Source organism: Muntiacus reevesi, chromosome 3 (assembly GCF_963930625.1).
Source record: "Muntiacus reevesi chromosome 3, mMunRee1.1, whole genome shotgun sequence".
Classification (NCBI taxonomy): domain Eukaryota; kingdom Metazoa; phylum Chordata; class Mammalia; order Artiodactyla; family Cervidae; genus Muntiacus; species Muntiacus reevesi.
Genome location: NC_089251.1, coordinates 106940421 through 106954627, shown reverse-complemented (window position 1 = coordinate 106954627; position 14207 = coordinate 106940421). Strand labels below are relative to the sequence as shown.

The 14207-nt window shown below is 44.8% G+C and overlaps 1 protein-coding gene across 3 annotated transcripts in view; it reads left to right on the top strand.

The window, feature by feature from the left end:
* The first annotated feature begins 719 nt into the window (after window positions 1-719).
* Window positions 720-14207, top strand: part of USP48 (ubiquitin specific peptidase 48) — a 70604-nt gene continuing 57116 nt past the window's right edge. For 2 of the 3 annotated variants that reach the window (XM_065930002.1, XM_065930000.1), the window contains exon 1: window positions 721-1079. In XM_065930002.1, the coding sequence (XP_065786074.1) occupies window positions 946-1079 (134 nt within the window). In that variant the 5' untranslated portion in view covers window positions 721-945. Of the gene's footprint in view, window positions 1080-14207 lie in introns of all 3 variants that reach the window. The other variant, XM_065930001.1, reaches the window with a different exon arrangement.

The window sequence follows — 14207 nt, the reverse complement described above, 5'->3', positions numbered from 1 at the left end:
CAACAGTGAGGAGGGTTGGCCACCTGCGAGGAAGACCTTCCAGGGTAGAGAAACCCCGCCCCCCGTCGACCAGGGCCCCGCGTGCACTCCAGCACAGTCCAAGGCACAGAAAACCCATTCCTCCGAAGACTACGAATCCCAGCATGCCTCGCACCCAAGGGAGCGGCAGCAGGCAATGTATGCTGGGATACGTAGTCCAGTTCTCGCTGAGGAGCAGGCCAGAACGTGCCATGACTTCAGGAGGGCTCGGGAAAAGGGAGTCAGAAATCGGTCCAGGATCAAGTTTTAAATCTTCCAGAGAGCTGACCCTGGTTTTCCTTGGTGACCCAAGTTTCAGGTCCCAGCCCATAATCCAGCGGACCTGTGGTGTGCCTTGAGTGGCCTCTCGCCTAACTCCCTCACGGTTAAAGGCGAAGTACCAGAGGGGCAAGAACAGGCAGCCTTCAAGCCTCCAGGCGCCGGCTTGTGAGACTAGTGGTGTGCAGGACGCTGTCCTGGAGAGGGGCTGAGACGTCGCTTCCCCCGTGGCGCCGGTGAGGACGTGGCCAGAGAGAGCCTCGAATAGCGGCTTCCCCTTCCTCCGCCCGTCAGACGAGAAAGAGAAGGGTGACAGAGGGGCGCGAGAGGGGCGCGGGCGGCGCAAAGGCTTCTGGGAGCGCGCGCATGCGCACGCCGCGGCGGGGAGTACACCCTCAACGTCTGCGGACGCTGGGGGCGTCGGGTGTCGGCGGCGGCGGCGGCGGCGCTTTGCGGCTGGTCGTGCGGGTCGGGCGCGGGCGGGCAGGCTCGGCGGCTGAGGCGCGCACAGGTGATTGACTGGTCAGCTGGCTGAGGCACCGCCTGGTCCTCATTGCTGGCAGGTGGCGGGACCCATTTGGGCGGCGGTGGAGGCGACGGCGGCGGCAGCGGTGGCCGGGCTCAGGAGGCACTCCCCGGGCCAAGGCCATGGCACCGCGGCTGCAGCTGGAGAAGGCGGCCTGGCGCTGGGCGGAGACGGTGCGGCCCGAGGAGGTGTCGCAGGAGCACATCGAGACCGCCTACCGCATCTGGCTGGAGCCCTGCATCCGCGGCGTGTGCAGGTGAGGCCCGCGCAAAGGCCCTCGCGCCCCTCCTCGCGCCGGACCTTGGAAAACCAGACCGTGGGGCGGGGGTGGGGGCTCCGGTTGGGGTGGGGAGGAAGACGGCGGCCCATTGCGTGCCTCTCTCAGGCTTGGAGAGAACGCGGTGGAGGGCTTCCTCCTCTCCGCCTTCTGGGCGACCCGGGAAAGGCAAAGCCTTGGAGGACTGTACACGGAGGTGATGATGCTGGAAGCTCTTCAGAAAAGGTTCTGAGTTCTTACCTCGAAGATGGCGGTGGGGATGGTTGAAATCAGGAACTGGAGAGCTTCGCAAACGTTGGTGGTCGTTCCATCCTGGCCGCGGCACGGCGTTTGGTTTTAGAAAACTGGGAACTTGGAAGTGCATTTCATCATTGTCTTGTTATTAGTGTCGGCGCTGAAGGCTGGGTCATATTTTTGGGGTAGGGCGGCTTTAGGAAAACATATATAGTTAGTCTGCGTCATCGGTACCCTTCATCACCAGTTGACATCCCCTCTCTCACTAATTTAGTATTTTTTTTTTTAGCTCCCCCCCCCGGGGGGGAGGGGTCGTCTCTGACCCAGTACCGTTTTGCCAAGTACACAGTGTGAGCTGTGTTGGTGTTCTCCTTCACTTCTGCTTAGCTTTCGAACCTTTTTTTGCCTTTCCTTTTAGATCGAATTCTTAGCTGTTTTTTCCACGTTTTAACGCGGGAACTATAGTTTGTGTTCCGGAGTGTTGTCGAATTGACTTAGCCAAGACGGCCATGCCCAGTGGCCTTTTAGCAAGTATTCAGTAAAGACTTTCTGGAGTTGTTACATTTCGAGGCAGGACCCCGGAGGAATGGAAGTCAAGGTCTCAGATCTGAAGCTTTAAAGACTAGTGTGGGAAGTGAAACGAGTTAGGGAGCTTCCATAAGGCAAACCAATAATTCCAAGTTCTGGGCGTCTAGCTCACGAGGAGGGCGACAGGCAGTATTGCAATGACATAGCCTGTATAATAGATACGCTTCAGTCAGTTTCTCCACCTAGTTTCCAGGGTAACCAAAAAATAGATATTCTTTCACTAAAATAGTTCTGATTTTAATAGAAAGAAAGGAGTAGAAATTGGCTGAGATCACTAAGGGGAATGTCACAGAGGTGAGTTTTAAGCTGCAACAGTAACAAGGTTTATATCCAAGCGATTTTTTTCTTAAATAACGTCAACTCATTTAAAGTGTACAATCCAGTGGTTTTTTTGTTTGTATATTCACAAAGTTGTTCCGACGGCAACTCCCCCCCAGAAAAAAGCCCTGTATCTATTAGTTTGGCGCTTGTAAACCATCTTCCCCACCCCAAGTATGCAAGTAATCACTGATCTACTTTCTGCCTCTAAATTGGCCTTTTCCGAACTTTTCATGTAAATGGAATCATACAGTGTGTTAACTTTAGTGACTTCTTTGACAGCATGTTTTCAAGAATCCATCCATGTGGTAGCATATGTCGGTTTTTAATTTCATTTCAAAAAATTGTAAAAGTTATGTAAAATGCACAATGAAATTTACCGTTTTTAAAGTATACAATTCCACTGCATAAAGTTTCCTTACAGTATTGTACAAACATCACCATGGTCTCCTTCCAGACTTCTTCTATCACCCTAAAAGGAAACTCCATATCCATTAGTAGTCACATCCCATTTTCCCTTCCTCCGTCCCTTGGCAAGCACTCATCTTTTTGTCTCTATAGATTTCTTTATTCTGGATATTTTATTTTTTTATTTTTTCATTTGTTTTTATTAGTTAGAGGCTAATTACTTTACAATATTGTAGTGGTTTTTGCCATACATTGACATGAATCAGCCATGGATTTACATGTGTTCCCCATCCTGATCCCCCCTCCCACCTCCCTCCCCATGGATATTTTATAGTAAGTGGAATCATAGAATGCGTGGCCTTTTTTTGTCTGGCATTCACTTAGCATAATGTTTTCAAAGGTCATCCATGTTATAACACCTGTCAGTACTTTATTCCTTTTTGTGGTTGAATAGTATTCCATTGTTGGATATAACGCATTTTGTCTATTCATCAGTTGATGGATTTGAAAGAGTTTCCCGCAACTTCATTGAGGGATAATTGACAGATACAGTTGTCCATATTTAAAGTGTACAACATGAGGGACTTTCCTGGTGGTTCAGTGGCTAAGATTCCATGCTTCCAATGCAGGGAGTCCAGGTTTGATCCCTGGTGGGGTTAGTGCCCCGACTAAAGATCCCATGTGCCTCAACTAAGACAAGGTGCAGCCAAATCAATATTTAAAAAACAAAGTGTACAACGTGATAATTTAATAGACATTATGGAGTGATTACCAGAATCAAGGCAACTGACACCTCACAATATAGTTAAATTGATGGGTATTTTGGTTGTTTCCACTTTTTGGCTGTTGTGCATAACTTTGGTATGAATATTTGTGTACAAGTTTTTGTTGGAACACCTATTTTTTGTTCCTTTGAGTATTTAACATTTTGAGGAACTAATTGTTTTCCAAAGCGGCTGCAGTAGTTTGCATATAATGTACGACAGTTTCAATTTCTTCTCATCCTCACACTTGTTTCTTTTTTTCTTATAGCCATTCTAGTGGATCTGACTTGGTATTTCATTAATGGTTTTAATTTGCATTTTCTTGATGACTAATAAGGTTGAACATCTTTTCATGTGCCTATGACCATTTGTAGATCTTTGGAGAGTTCTTTTCACATCCCTTGCCCAGTTTTAAAATTAGATTGTCTTTTGAGTTAGAGTTCTTCATATATTCTCAATATAAGTCCCATGTATTTGCAAATATTTTCTCATTCTGTAGGTTCTCTATTTCCCTTTGCAACAAAAAAGCTTTTGCTTTAATGAACCATTAATTCTGGGGCTCCCTGGTGGCTCAGTGCTAAAGAATCGGCCTGCCAGGGAGGAGGTGGGTTCAGTCCTTGGGTCGGGAAGGTCCACTGGAGAAGGAAGTGGCAACCCACTCCAGATTCTTGTCTGGAGAATCCCACGGACAGAGAAGCCTGGTGGGCTACAGTCCATGGGGTCACAAATAGTCGGACACGACTTAGCTCCTAAACGACAATAGCAACACAGTAGTTTTATTTATCTTTTGTTTTGGTCACTAGTACTTTTGAAACCAGCCTGATCTGAAGTCCAAGCAGTTTTTATTTAAAAATCAGAAAGATTTCTCTTACCCTTTTGTTTAAGCATTTCTTCTGACTCTTAAGATGAGATTAAATAATTAATTTTAAGATATTATCAGTATCTTTTAAATACTTTACAGAAAAATTTTTAATGAGATGCCAGAGCTGAAGAAGTGTGTAGCCACAGGCAAAGACAAGATGACTCAAAACTATTTACTTTCTGGAACTACTTAGTACATTCACAGCATGAAAGCAATCTATACTAAATCTTATGTACAAAGAATTCTGCACATCTTTTTAAAACCAGTGAGAATTGTAGTCAGATAAGTCCCTTTCCCGTCGTTTCCCCTGTTGCTCAGACAGTGAATCTGCCTGCAGTGCAGGAAACCTGCGTCCGATCCCTGGGTAATGAAGATCCCTTGGTGTAGGAGATGGCAACCCACTCCAGTTTTCTTGCCTGGAGCCTGGCGGGCTACAGTCCACGGGATCTCAAAGAGTCAGAGAGGACTGAGTGACTTAACGCTTTCACTTTCAGGTTCCTTGCAGTAAAACTGTTCGGTAAGGGATATGCAGTTTTCATTTTGACCCATTTTGCTAGATGTCCCATTAGAGTGTTGGTTTCACTTTGCATTTCTACTACCAGTGTGTAAGAATGTCTTGTTTCCATAATCAACACAATATGTTAGTCATACTTTTTCATCTGATAGGTGGAATATGGTGTCATGTTAATTTCTTTTTGTGACAGTAGAGATCTTGATTTGAATTTTTAAAATTGGAACTTACACTTCATAGTTGTATATAGGAGTGTAACATCTGTTTTGTTTTCATCAGAGAAACCAAAACATTTCAGAGATGTAATGCATTCAAGAAAGTCAGTGTTAGGCCCCTTATTTGTCTGTGCTTCATGGCTAGTGGGATCTTAGTTCCCCGGTCCGGGAGGGATGGAACCTGGGTCCCTGCACTGAAAGTCCTGAGTCCAAACCACTAACGGGCAGGGATTCCTTGTTAGGCCAGTTTACAGACACTGAAGTGACTTCCCCTGGCTCCAGGCTCAACCCCTTCATGAGGACTGTTGGATCCAATGCTCAGGCTTCTTCTGAGCCTTTCCCCTTTGATGTTCCAGTGATACCTTTTCTCTGTTGGTGCACTTCCTCTCTCACTTTACCACGTTTGCCTTGCTAACCTGTCCCTGATCCTCAGAAGAGGTCAGGGAACAGATTTTTTTTTAAATTAAAAAATTATGGCAAATTTAAACATACACTGAAGTAGGATTTCCCTGGTGTTCCAGTGGTTAAGACTCCATTTTTGCTCTGTAGAGGGCATGGATTCAATCCCTGGTCAGAGAACTAAGATCCCTATGCCATGTGATGTGGGGAAAAAGAGAGAGGGATGGTATAATGACACCCCGCGATCCCATACAGTTTTATCAGTTATTGACCCAAGATGATCAGTTGTTTTGTTGCTAAAAGCTCAGCTGTCTGTACACCAGTGCCAAATTGAATTTCGGAGGCAATTTTGGGTGAAGTAGAAAAGAATCACTTTATTATTTTGCCAGGCAAAGGGGGCCACAGCAGGCTAATGCCCTCAGAACCTCGTGTCCCAACTTGGGGAAGATCAGCCCAGTTCAGTCACTCCCGACTCTTGGCGACCTCATGAACTGTAGCGCACCAGGCTTCCCTGTCCATCACCAACTCCCAGAGCTTGCTCCAACTCAGGTCCACTGAGTCAGTGATGCTGAATCTTAGTTGTGGCTCTCGGGATCTTAAAGCATTGTGTCTTAAGGATCTCATCCTCTGTTGTCCCCTTCTCCTTCTGCCTTTCCAGTGAGTCAGTTCTTCGCATCAGGTTAGGATTGGAGTTTCAGCTTCAGCATCAGTCCTTCCAGTGAATATTCAGGACTGATCTCCTTTAGGATGGACTGGTTGGATCTCCTTGCAGTCCAAGGGACTCTCGAGAGTCTTCTCCAACACCACAGTTCAAAAGCATCAATTCTTTGGCGCTCAACTTTCTTTATAGCCTGACTCTCACATAATTGAACTCATACAGTCAAGTCTTTATAGTCCGATTCTTGGGGAAGATAGTGAGAAGTTTTATAGTAATTATTCAAAAAGGGTGTGCTCACCTTGTGGAGTCTTTGACAGGTTATTGGTGAGGTAAGGAGGAGTCACTGTTTAGGTCCATATGATCTGGGGTCTGCATGCTTGTGGGGAGCATGCATGCCTGCTTAGTTGTGTCTGACTCTGTGACCCCATGAACTGTAGCCCACCAGTCTCCTCTGTCCATGGAATTTTCCAGGCAAGAATACTGGAGTGGGTTGCCATTTCCTACTCCAAGGGGATCTTCCCCACCCAAGGATGGAATCCTCTCATCTCTTTCTCTCCAGTGCTGGCAGGTGAATTGTTTACCACTGCTCCACCTGGGAAGCCTTGTGGGCAGTATATCAAAGTTACCTGGTAGCTTCCCCCCCCCCCCCCCCCCAGGAGCTTTCGGGCTCTGCCAGATAACTCAAAGGTATTGCTGTGTGTATCCACTGATACCCGGGGCCTTGCCCCAAGGCTGCTCCTGACTGTTTCTCTCGCAGCCCCGCCCTGCTCTAGTTAGTAAGCGCTAGTCGCCCAGTGCTCGACTCTGCATCCCGAGGACTGCAGATTTCACAGGCAAGGATACTGGAGTGGGTTGCCATTCCCTCATGAACGACCGCTCCAATCTGCCCTTCACAATTCAGGGAAGGTCAAGGAGACCGAAGGAAGGCTGTTTCCTGGTGTCAACGAAATGGGGGGCACAGAAAGAGCTTGTCCCCAGGAGCCCAGCGGGGCCCTGCACTGTGTCAGTCACACTCTCATCGCATGATGTGCTTTCACTGCCTAACCCAACTTTAAAAATCTCCAATGTGATGCATGCTCCTCGTTTAGTAAGGGTTTTGTGTTCTGTGAAACCTGTGTCTTTGCGGGGTTTTGTTCATTACGTGTCTTTCTGCTGTTCTGCCCTGACACTTGCAGGATTACTTAGTATAGCCAAGGTTTAAAGGAAAGTGAGAAACCTCTCCTTAATCTCAGGCTCAGCTGTTATTTGAATTTTTAAATTTTCTTTCTGTGTATCTGTTAAATTCAACAAATATTATATGCCATGCAGAGTAGTCATTCTTTATTCAAAAAAAATTTTTTTTTCCTGGCATCTGCTGTGGTCGAGGGTGGCTCTGAAATAAAGCCAACAGAGGTTAAAGTTCCTTCATTTGCCATTTATTTTAGAGATAAGAAAGATATAAACAACATAATTGTTACTTTCAAAAAAAAGGAGACAGGTGTCCCATAATATACTTTTGCAAGTTTTTATTTGATGGATTGTCTTTTTCTGTATTTATTGGTCCGTATAGATCTGCCTTATTGTATTTAATAGCTGTGTGCTATTTCACTGTGTAGAGAGGGATGTGTTATAATTTAACCAGTTCTCTTGTTTTCTAAAAGTTTTAATTGACGCATTTATTTTTGGCTGTGCTGGATCTCTGTTGCTGTAAGGGTTTTCTCTAGTTGCCACTCCAGGTCTCAAGAACCTCTTCTAAAGCTTTTAATTTCCTCATCCTCCAATTGAAGATGAACCCCAGCAATGTCCTTTTAGAGTCCTGGATCGTTTTGGTTTTTTTTTCCAGTTATGGCTAGCACTACAACTAGAAATTTTTAAATTTTTATTAATTTATCTTTGCTGTACTGGGTCTTTGTTGCTGTATGGGCTTTTCTGTAGTTGGTGGTTAGTGGAGGCTCCTCTTTTTGCAGTGCGGGACTTCTCCTTGCTGTGGCTTCTTGTGGAGCTCTAGGGCTTGCAGGCTTAAGTACTTCTGGCTTGTGGCACATGGTTTGAGTTGCCCCATGGCATGTGGGATCTTCCTGGGCCAAGGGTCGAGCCCCAGCCCCCTGCATTAGCAGATGGATTCTTAACCACTGGACCACCAGGCAAGTCCTCCCAGTTAAAAAAAAGGTGCCTCAGATCTTAGCTGTGGCTGTCAGGATCATAAAGCATTGTGTTTTGAGGACCTTATCGAGGTAGCTGATGGACTCTGCGGTTGAACCCATGCCTCCTGCAGTGGAAGCAGGGTCTTAACCACCGGACCACCAGAGAAGTGCCTGTACCATTGTCTTTTGACTTATGGATTGGTTTGCCATGCACAAAGTTTTTATGAGATTACATTCATGGATCTTTTGTGACTTCTAAACGATGAGTCATCGACTCAATTCTCTTTCATACCAGTGATTAAAAGAAATTTGCTGATTTTTTAAATGTTATTGTGGTTTTAATTAATGTTTAAATCTTTGATTCACTTGGAATTTGTACTGAAGTGATATTGTGAAATGAATCCAACTGTATCTTTTTGCAGGTAGCTGCCTGGTTGCTCCATCCCTGTTTATTAAAGGTTATGTCTTTACTCCACTGATTTGGATACCTTTGTTGCATGCTAAGTTACCTTGTGTATTTGGGTCTGTTTCTGAACTTTTTATTTTATTACATTGTTTTAGTTTGGGGGTCTTCCTGATTCAGTATCTTGTAGGACTTAATCCTTTCTGACTGTTTTTTTTTTAGGACTTGTTTTGTTTTGGCTTTTAAATTTGTGTTCTGTTCCATAATTTGTCTGCTTAACTTAATTGAAAAAAAAACTTCTACTAATTTTTTTTTTTTTGGACAATTTATAATCCATGAAGATGAAGATGTTTACTCTTCATGTTTACTCCATGGCTGAGTTTGAGAAGTATGTCATAAAATGCTTTTAAAAAAAGAAAGAAAGTAAACCAAGCAGGAGTGAGTAGATTAAGTTTGGTCTGTTTGTTTCTTTCTTTGAAATTGTGCTGGTGGAAAGAGGAGGGGCTCTCCTTAGGGGTCTGGTGGGGTGCTCTATGGTGACCTTTGAAAGGCTGCTTGGGCACTGAGCTGTGTTCTTTTTTTGTTTTCTTTTCTAGTAGAGGACTTACTAATATTGTCTTAATAGTTACTTTGCTTTGGGGAGTTTTTTAAACTTACCTTCCTGTGTGCTTCATCTTGTCCGACTCTTTGCGTCCCTATGGATTGTGGCCCACCAGGCTCTTCTGTCCATGGGATTCCCAGGCAAGAATGCTGGAGTGGGGTGCCATGCCCTTCCCTGGGGCTCTTCCCGACCCAGGGATTGAACCTGTATCTCTTACGTCTCCTACATTGGCCGGTGGGTCCTTTATCACTAGCGCCACCTGGAAAGCCAACACCAGCCTTGAAAAATTGTAAACGTTTAGATGAAGGGTAAGAGAAGCCTTTCTGGTGTCAAATGATCTAACCTTGGGACTCTTTCTTATGAAATAGAGCAGCCACGGGGCTGGTAAGCCATGCATGAAGTGGCTGCATGTACGAACGAGGCTTCACTGGGATCCTGATGCCTCATGCGTCCTCTCTGCTGTGTGTTTACTTTCTCTTACGTCCTTTTGGTCAGAATTGAGAATTTCAAATAAAATCAGGTTGTTAGGTGAATGTGAAAGTGAAGTTGCTCAGTTGTGTCGACTCTTTGTGACCCCATGAACTGTAGCCTACCAGCCTCCTCTGTCCATGGCATTTTCCAGGCAAGAATACTGTAGTGGGTTGCCTTCTCCAAGAGATCTTCCCAACGCAGGGATTGAACTCGGGTGTCCCACATTATAGGCAGTCGCTTTACCGTCTGAGTCACTAGACTTAATGAATTTCCAGATGTGAATATTCTGAAAGCAATCCGTGGTTCCCATCCTTCCTTTAACAGATAATTTTAAAGGAAGCCACATATGTCCAACCCGGTTCCTTCTTTCCCCTCGCCACAAAAATAACCATTGCCGGGGACTGTTGACTTGGACTCTTACGTCAGCCACTCTCTCCTACGTGTCAGGTCTTGTTTCTCATCTCTTAGTTACAGCATCCATGTTGTTTCTCTGTTTCACTGCTGCTCCCCACCAAGAGCCAAGATTTAGACTTTGAAAATTTCCCATTTAAAACAAAAAATTAGAAGCTTAAGACTTAGTAAAAATCGGAGGAACTTTGTGAGAATGGCAATGATTGGGAAAGCAAAACTTGTGAAATCTTCAGATGATTCTGATAAGCCACCTTGCTTGAGAAGCGTAATTAGAGAGCCTTCTTTATTTTTTTGTCAAATGCCTGGTAATGCCTTGGTCTTTTTATTTTCTTTCTTTTTTTCTTTTCCTGTTGAGCTTTTTATTTTGGGGTGTAACTAATTTACAATGCTCTGATAAGTTTCAGGTGAACAGCGAAGGGACTTAGCCATACATATACATGTATCCACTTAGAGGATCTTTCTAAAGTTCCAGTCCAGTTCTTTTTCTTCGTAAAATTGTGTATTGGCTCCTCGTTGCTTCCGGAATAAAGTCCGAGTTCTTGCCATGCATAGTGTTTGAGGGCTTCTGTGATCTGATCTAGCCCCTGCTTCTCTGCAGCCTCACGGCTTTCCAAGACCCTCTCCCCGAAGCCTCCAGCTGTGGTGAACTGCGTCCACAGGAAGACCCTTGTAAGCCTCCGCTGGTTTTGCCTCTCTGGCCTCTCTCCGTAGGCTCTCCTGGGCCTGGAGGGCTCTCTGGTTCTCCTCTCACGTGTAGTGAGTTCCTGTGTGCCCTTGGAGACTTCCAGCTTGGCAGCAGTCCCCTCCTGTGAGGTTCCCGCTGAGCGGCCTGTGCTTAATGCCAGCACGGCGCTTGCTTCTCTGAAGCTGTCCTTTCACCTCGCTGTTGCATCATGACTTGTGAGCGCTTCTTTGGTGCCTGGGACTTTGTCTTTTATTTTGGTATCTCCTCAGGTCCTGTAATTCTTACCTGAGCATATCAACTTGACAGAATGTGTGAACCTGTAGAGTCTCGTTTCCTTTAGAAGATGATAGGTTTTGGTTACAAAGGGACACTGTTGACTTTCCCTATGCACTGTGACATGTCTTGTGGAAAACTGATGCTGGTCATATTGATTGATAGCAGCTTGAAACGGTCCCCGCAGCAGCACGCTGAGCACAGATCACCCAGACTGATCACAACCACTACCTCTTACCCAGCACCACTTCCGCCCTTGTTTTCATCATCTTCTGTTTCTGACTAGAGGCAGAAAGGGCAGAATGGTCTTACTGTCTCATGTACTTAGGTGTTTCTATAAACACGGGCTTCTAAAGGGATCCAAATTAAAAAGATCAGAAAATTCTAGTGTTCACCTAATCCCATCCCCCTTGTTTTATAAATGAGGAAATGTTGACCTTTTTCTCTGAGCAGAATCATGGCAGGGGGTTGGTTTTGTCGTCTTTTGACTAGTACATAGGACAAGAGGAGCCAGGGAATGTTGAGTCAGCCACCAAAGTTCTAGAAAGGACTTGAAGGTAGGCAGTGACCTGCTGCAGCCTCTCCCCTCGCCCACCTGTCAAAAGTTGGGGAGGCTTCTGAACTCCTCCTTCCTTGTTGACATCTGGCGAGAGACTGGTTTGTGATTATGAAATAAAATGATAGAGGGACAAGAATGTTCTTAATTAGAGGGTACTAGTTGAGTTCCTGGACCTAACTAATCCTAAGCAACCACCATTCTGATAAGAGTGATGATATTCACAGTTAGAGACAATTTGAAATTTTCAAGGACAGTTCAGTCAGTCAGTGGTTATTATTGGAACCATTTCAGTAATGTTCGTCTAACCTGTTTTCTGCCTGTGTGTGTATATCTACACACACACACAAATCACTTTCCAGAATCTGGTGCTGCATTCGGCAAAGCTTTAGTATGGTCAGGGGTCTTCCCCAAAAGCAGAGTTGGCTTGTTGCCATTCTTCATTGATTTCTTCCTGGGCTGGGTGTGAAACGAAGCCAGAGAGCCAAGAAACTAAAAGGTGTTGAGGGAGAAGAACAAAGCAATACTAAGTCTTTAAGTGATCACGCAGATCTCCACCCTCCACTCCCATTCAGATAGTAAATTTTCTTTGCACTGCACAGCAACTGTGTGTTCATTGACTGTTGATTTCTGTCCACTGTGCTGGAAGGTATACTTCTAAATGACAGATCGTTGGAGATCTGTGAAACAGAACCAAAACTACTACTCTTAACCTGTGGTGAGTGTGGAAGGAGCTTAAATCATTTGTACCCTTAGATTCTTAGCCTACTTTTTTTTTTTAACCACTTTACAGTTTATATAACTCAACTTTACTTATTTTTTAAACTTTTTATTTTGTATTGGGATATAGCCAGTTAAAAATACTGTGATAGTTTCAGGTAGACAGCAAAGGGATACATATACATGTATCAGTCTGTATCACTCGCTCAGTCAGGTCTACTCTTTGCGACCCCATGAACCGCAGCACGCCAGCTCCCGGAGTTTACTCAAACCCATGTCCATTGAGTCGGTGATGCCATCCACCCATCTCATCCTCTGTTGTCCCTTCTCCTCCTGCCCTCAATCTTTCCCAGCATCGGGGTCTTTTCAAATGAGTCAACTCTTCGCATCAGGTGGCCAGAGTATTGGAGTCTCATGTATATTATACATGTATACGTTCAGTCATACATATCCATGTGTCCATTCTCCTAACTCCCCTCCCATCTAGGCTTTCCACATAACGTTAAGGAGAGTTCCCTGTGCTGAACAGTAGATTCTTGGTTATCCGTTTTGACTGTCGCAGTTTGTACATGTCTATCCCAAACTCCCTACCTACCCCCCACAGAGAGTTTGACGTGTGAGAAGTGGTTTCCTTTTTTACAGCTCTGGGCATCACCACAGATGTCCCCTTCTCCTCCTTGCTTGCGCCGTCTAGTCTGTCCCCAGTCCTGTTGGTCACCCTGCGTTGATGCTTGGATTCAGCTTTCTTCCCTTGCTCGCGTCGCCACCAAAACTAGATTTAGGGCTTCATCTCTCCCAGGAAAATTGTGTTTCTTTGTTCAGTTTCAGTCCATCATTTACGTTGCTGCCAAAGTGTTTACTGGTCTAAAACCGCAGCAAGGGATGTCACAGTTGCTTGGGGTACCAGCCCAGACATTTGGGGAGCCTGCCTACTGCTGCAGCCACTTCGTGTTCTTCTATCCATAGCCCCAGGAAGAAAGTAGCCATTACAATTCTTCATTTTGTTTCATTGCCTCAGTCTCAGACATTCTGTGGACATGTGCCTGGAAGTATTGAAACAAAATGTTGGTGTCATTTAACATTTTGCAATATTTTCTCAAGATTTCTCATGTTTAACCAGGATGGATAGTGACTCTCACTTTACCCTGATTCATCAATATTCTTTTTTTTTTTTTTTTGCCAATTCTGTAAGTAAGTGAAAACATTTTTCATGGCTGTTTTAAGTTTGCATTTTTCCAGAGCTGAGATGTTTCCCCCTGTGTTTGTTAACTGTTCTTAAAGGAAACCTTAGAGGAAGCTCTTTTTAAGAATTGGGAGATTTGGGAGTTCCCTGGTGTTCCAGTGGTTAGGACTCATTTGTATTGCTGTGGCCCTAGGTTCAACCCCTGGTGGGGGAACTAAGATCCTGCAAGCTGCGTGATGTGCTTGCTTAAAAAAAAAGATCTAGGGGGTCTATCAGACTGAAATGGGTCATTGGCTTGTGGAGTTAATAACAGAAAAAGCTTTATTTAGTCAGTCTGTGTTTGTTAGGGCTTCTAGACACAGGTGACGGAATCTTGAAACTAACTACGTCATGTAAGGGAAGTGCCTCAGTTAAATCTAAGGAGATGTTTGTTTTAATTCAGGAAAGATTTAAACAAATAAATCAAGGCTAGTGCAGAATAAAGCTGATGGAGGTGATAGAATTCCAGCTGAGTTATTTTACATCCTTAAAGATTATATTAAATGTTGCAGTCAGTATGCCAGCAAATTGGGAAAACTCAGCAGTGGCCACAGGACTGGAAAGGGTCAGCTTTTATTCCTGTCCCAAAGAAAGGCAACGCCAAAGAGCTACAGTACAACTGCTCTCCTTTCACATGCTAGCAAGGTACTACTCAAAGTCCTTCAAGCCAGGCTTCAACAGTACG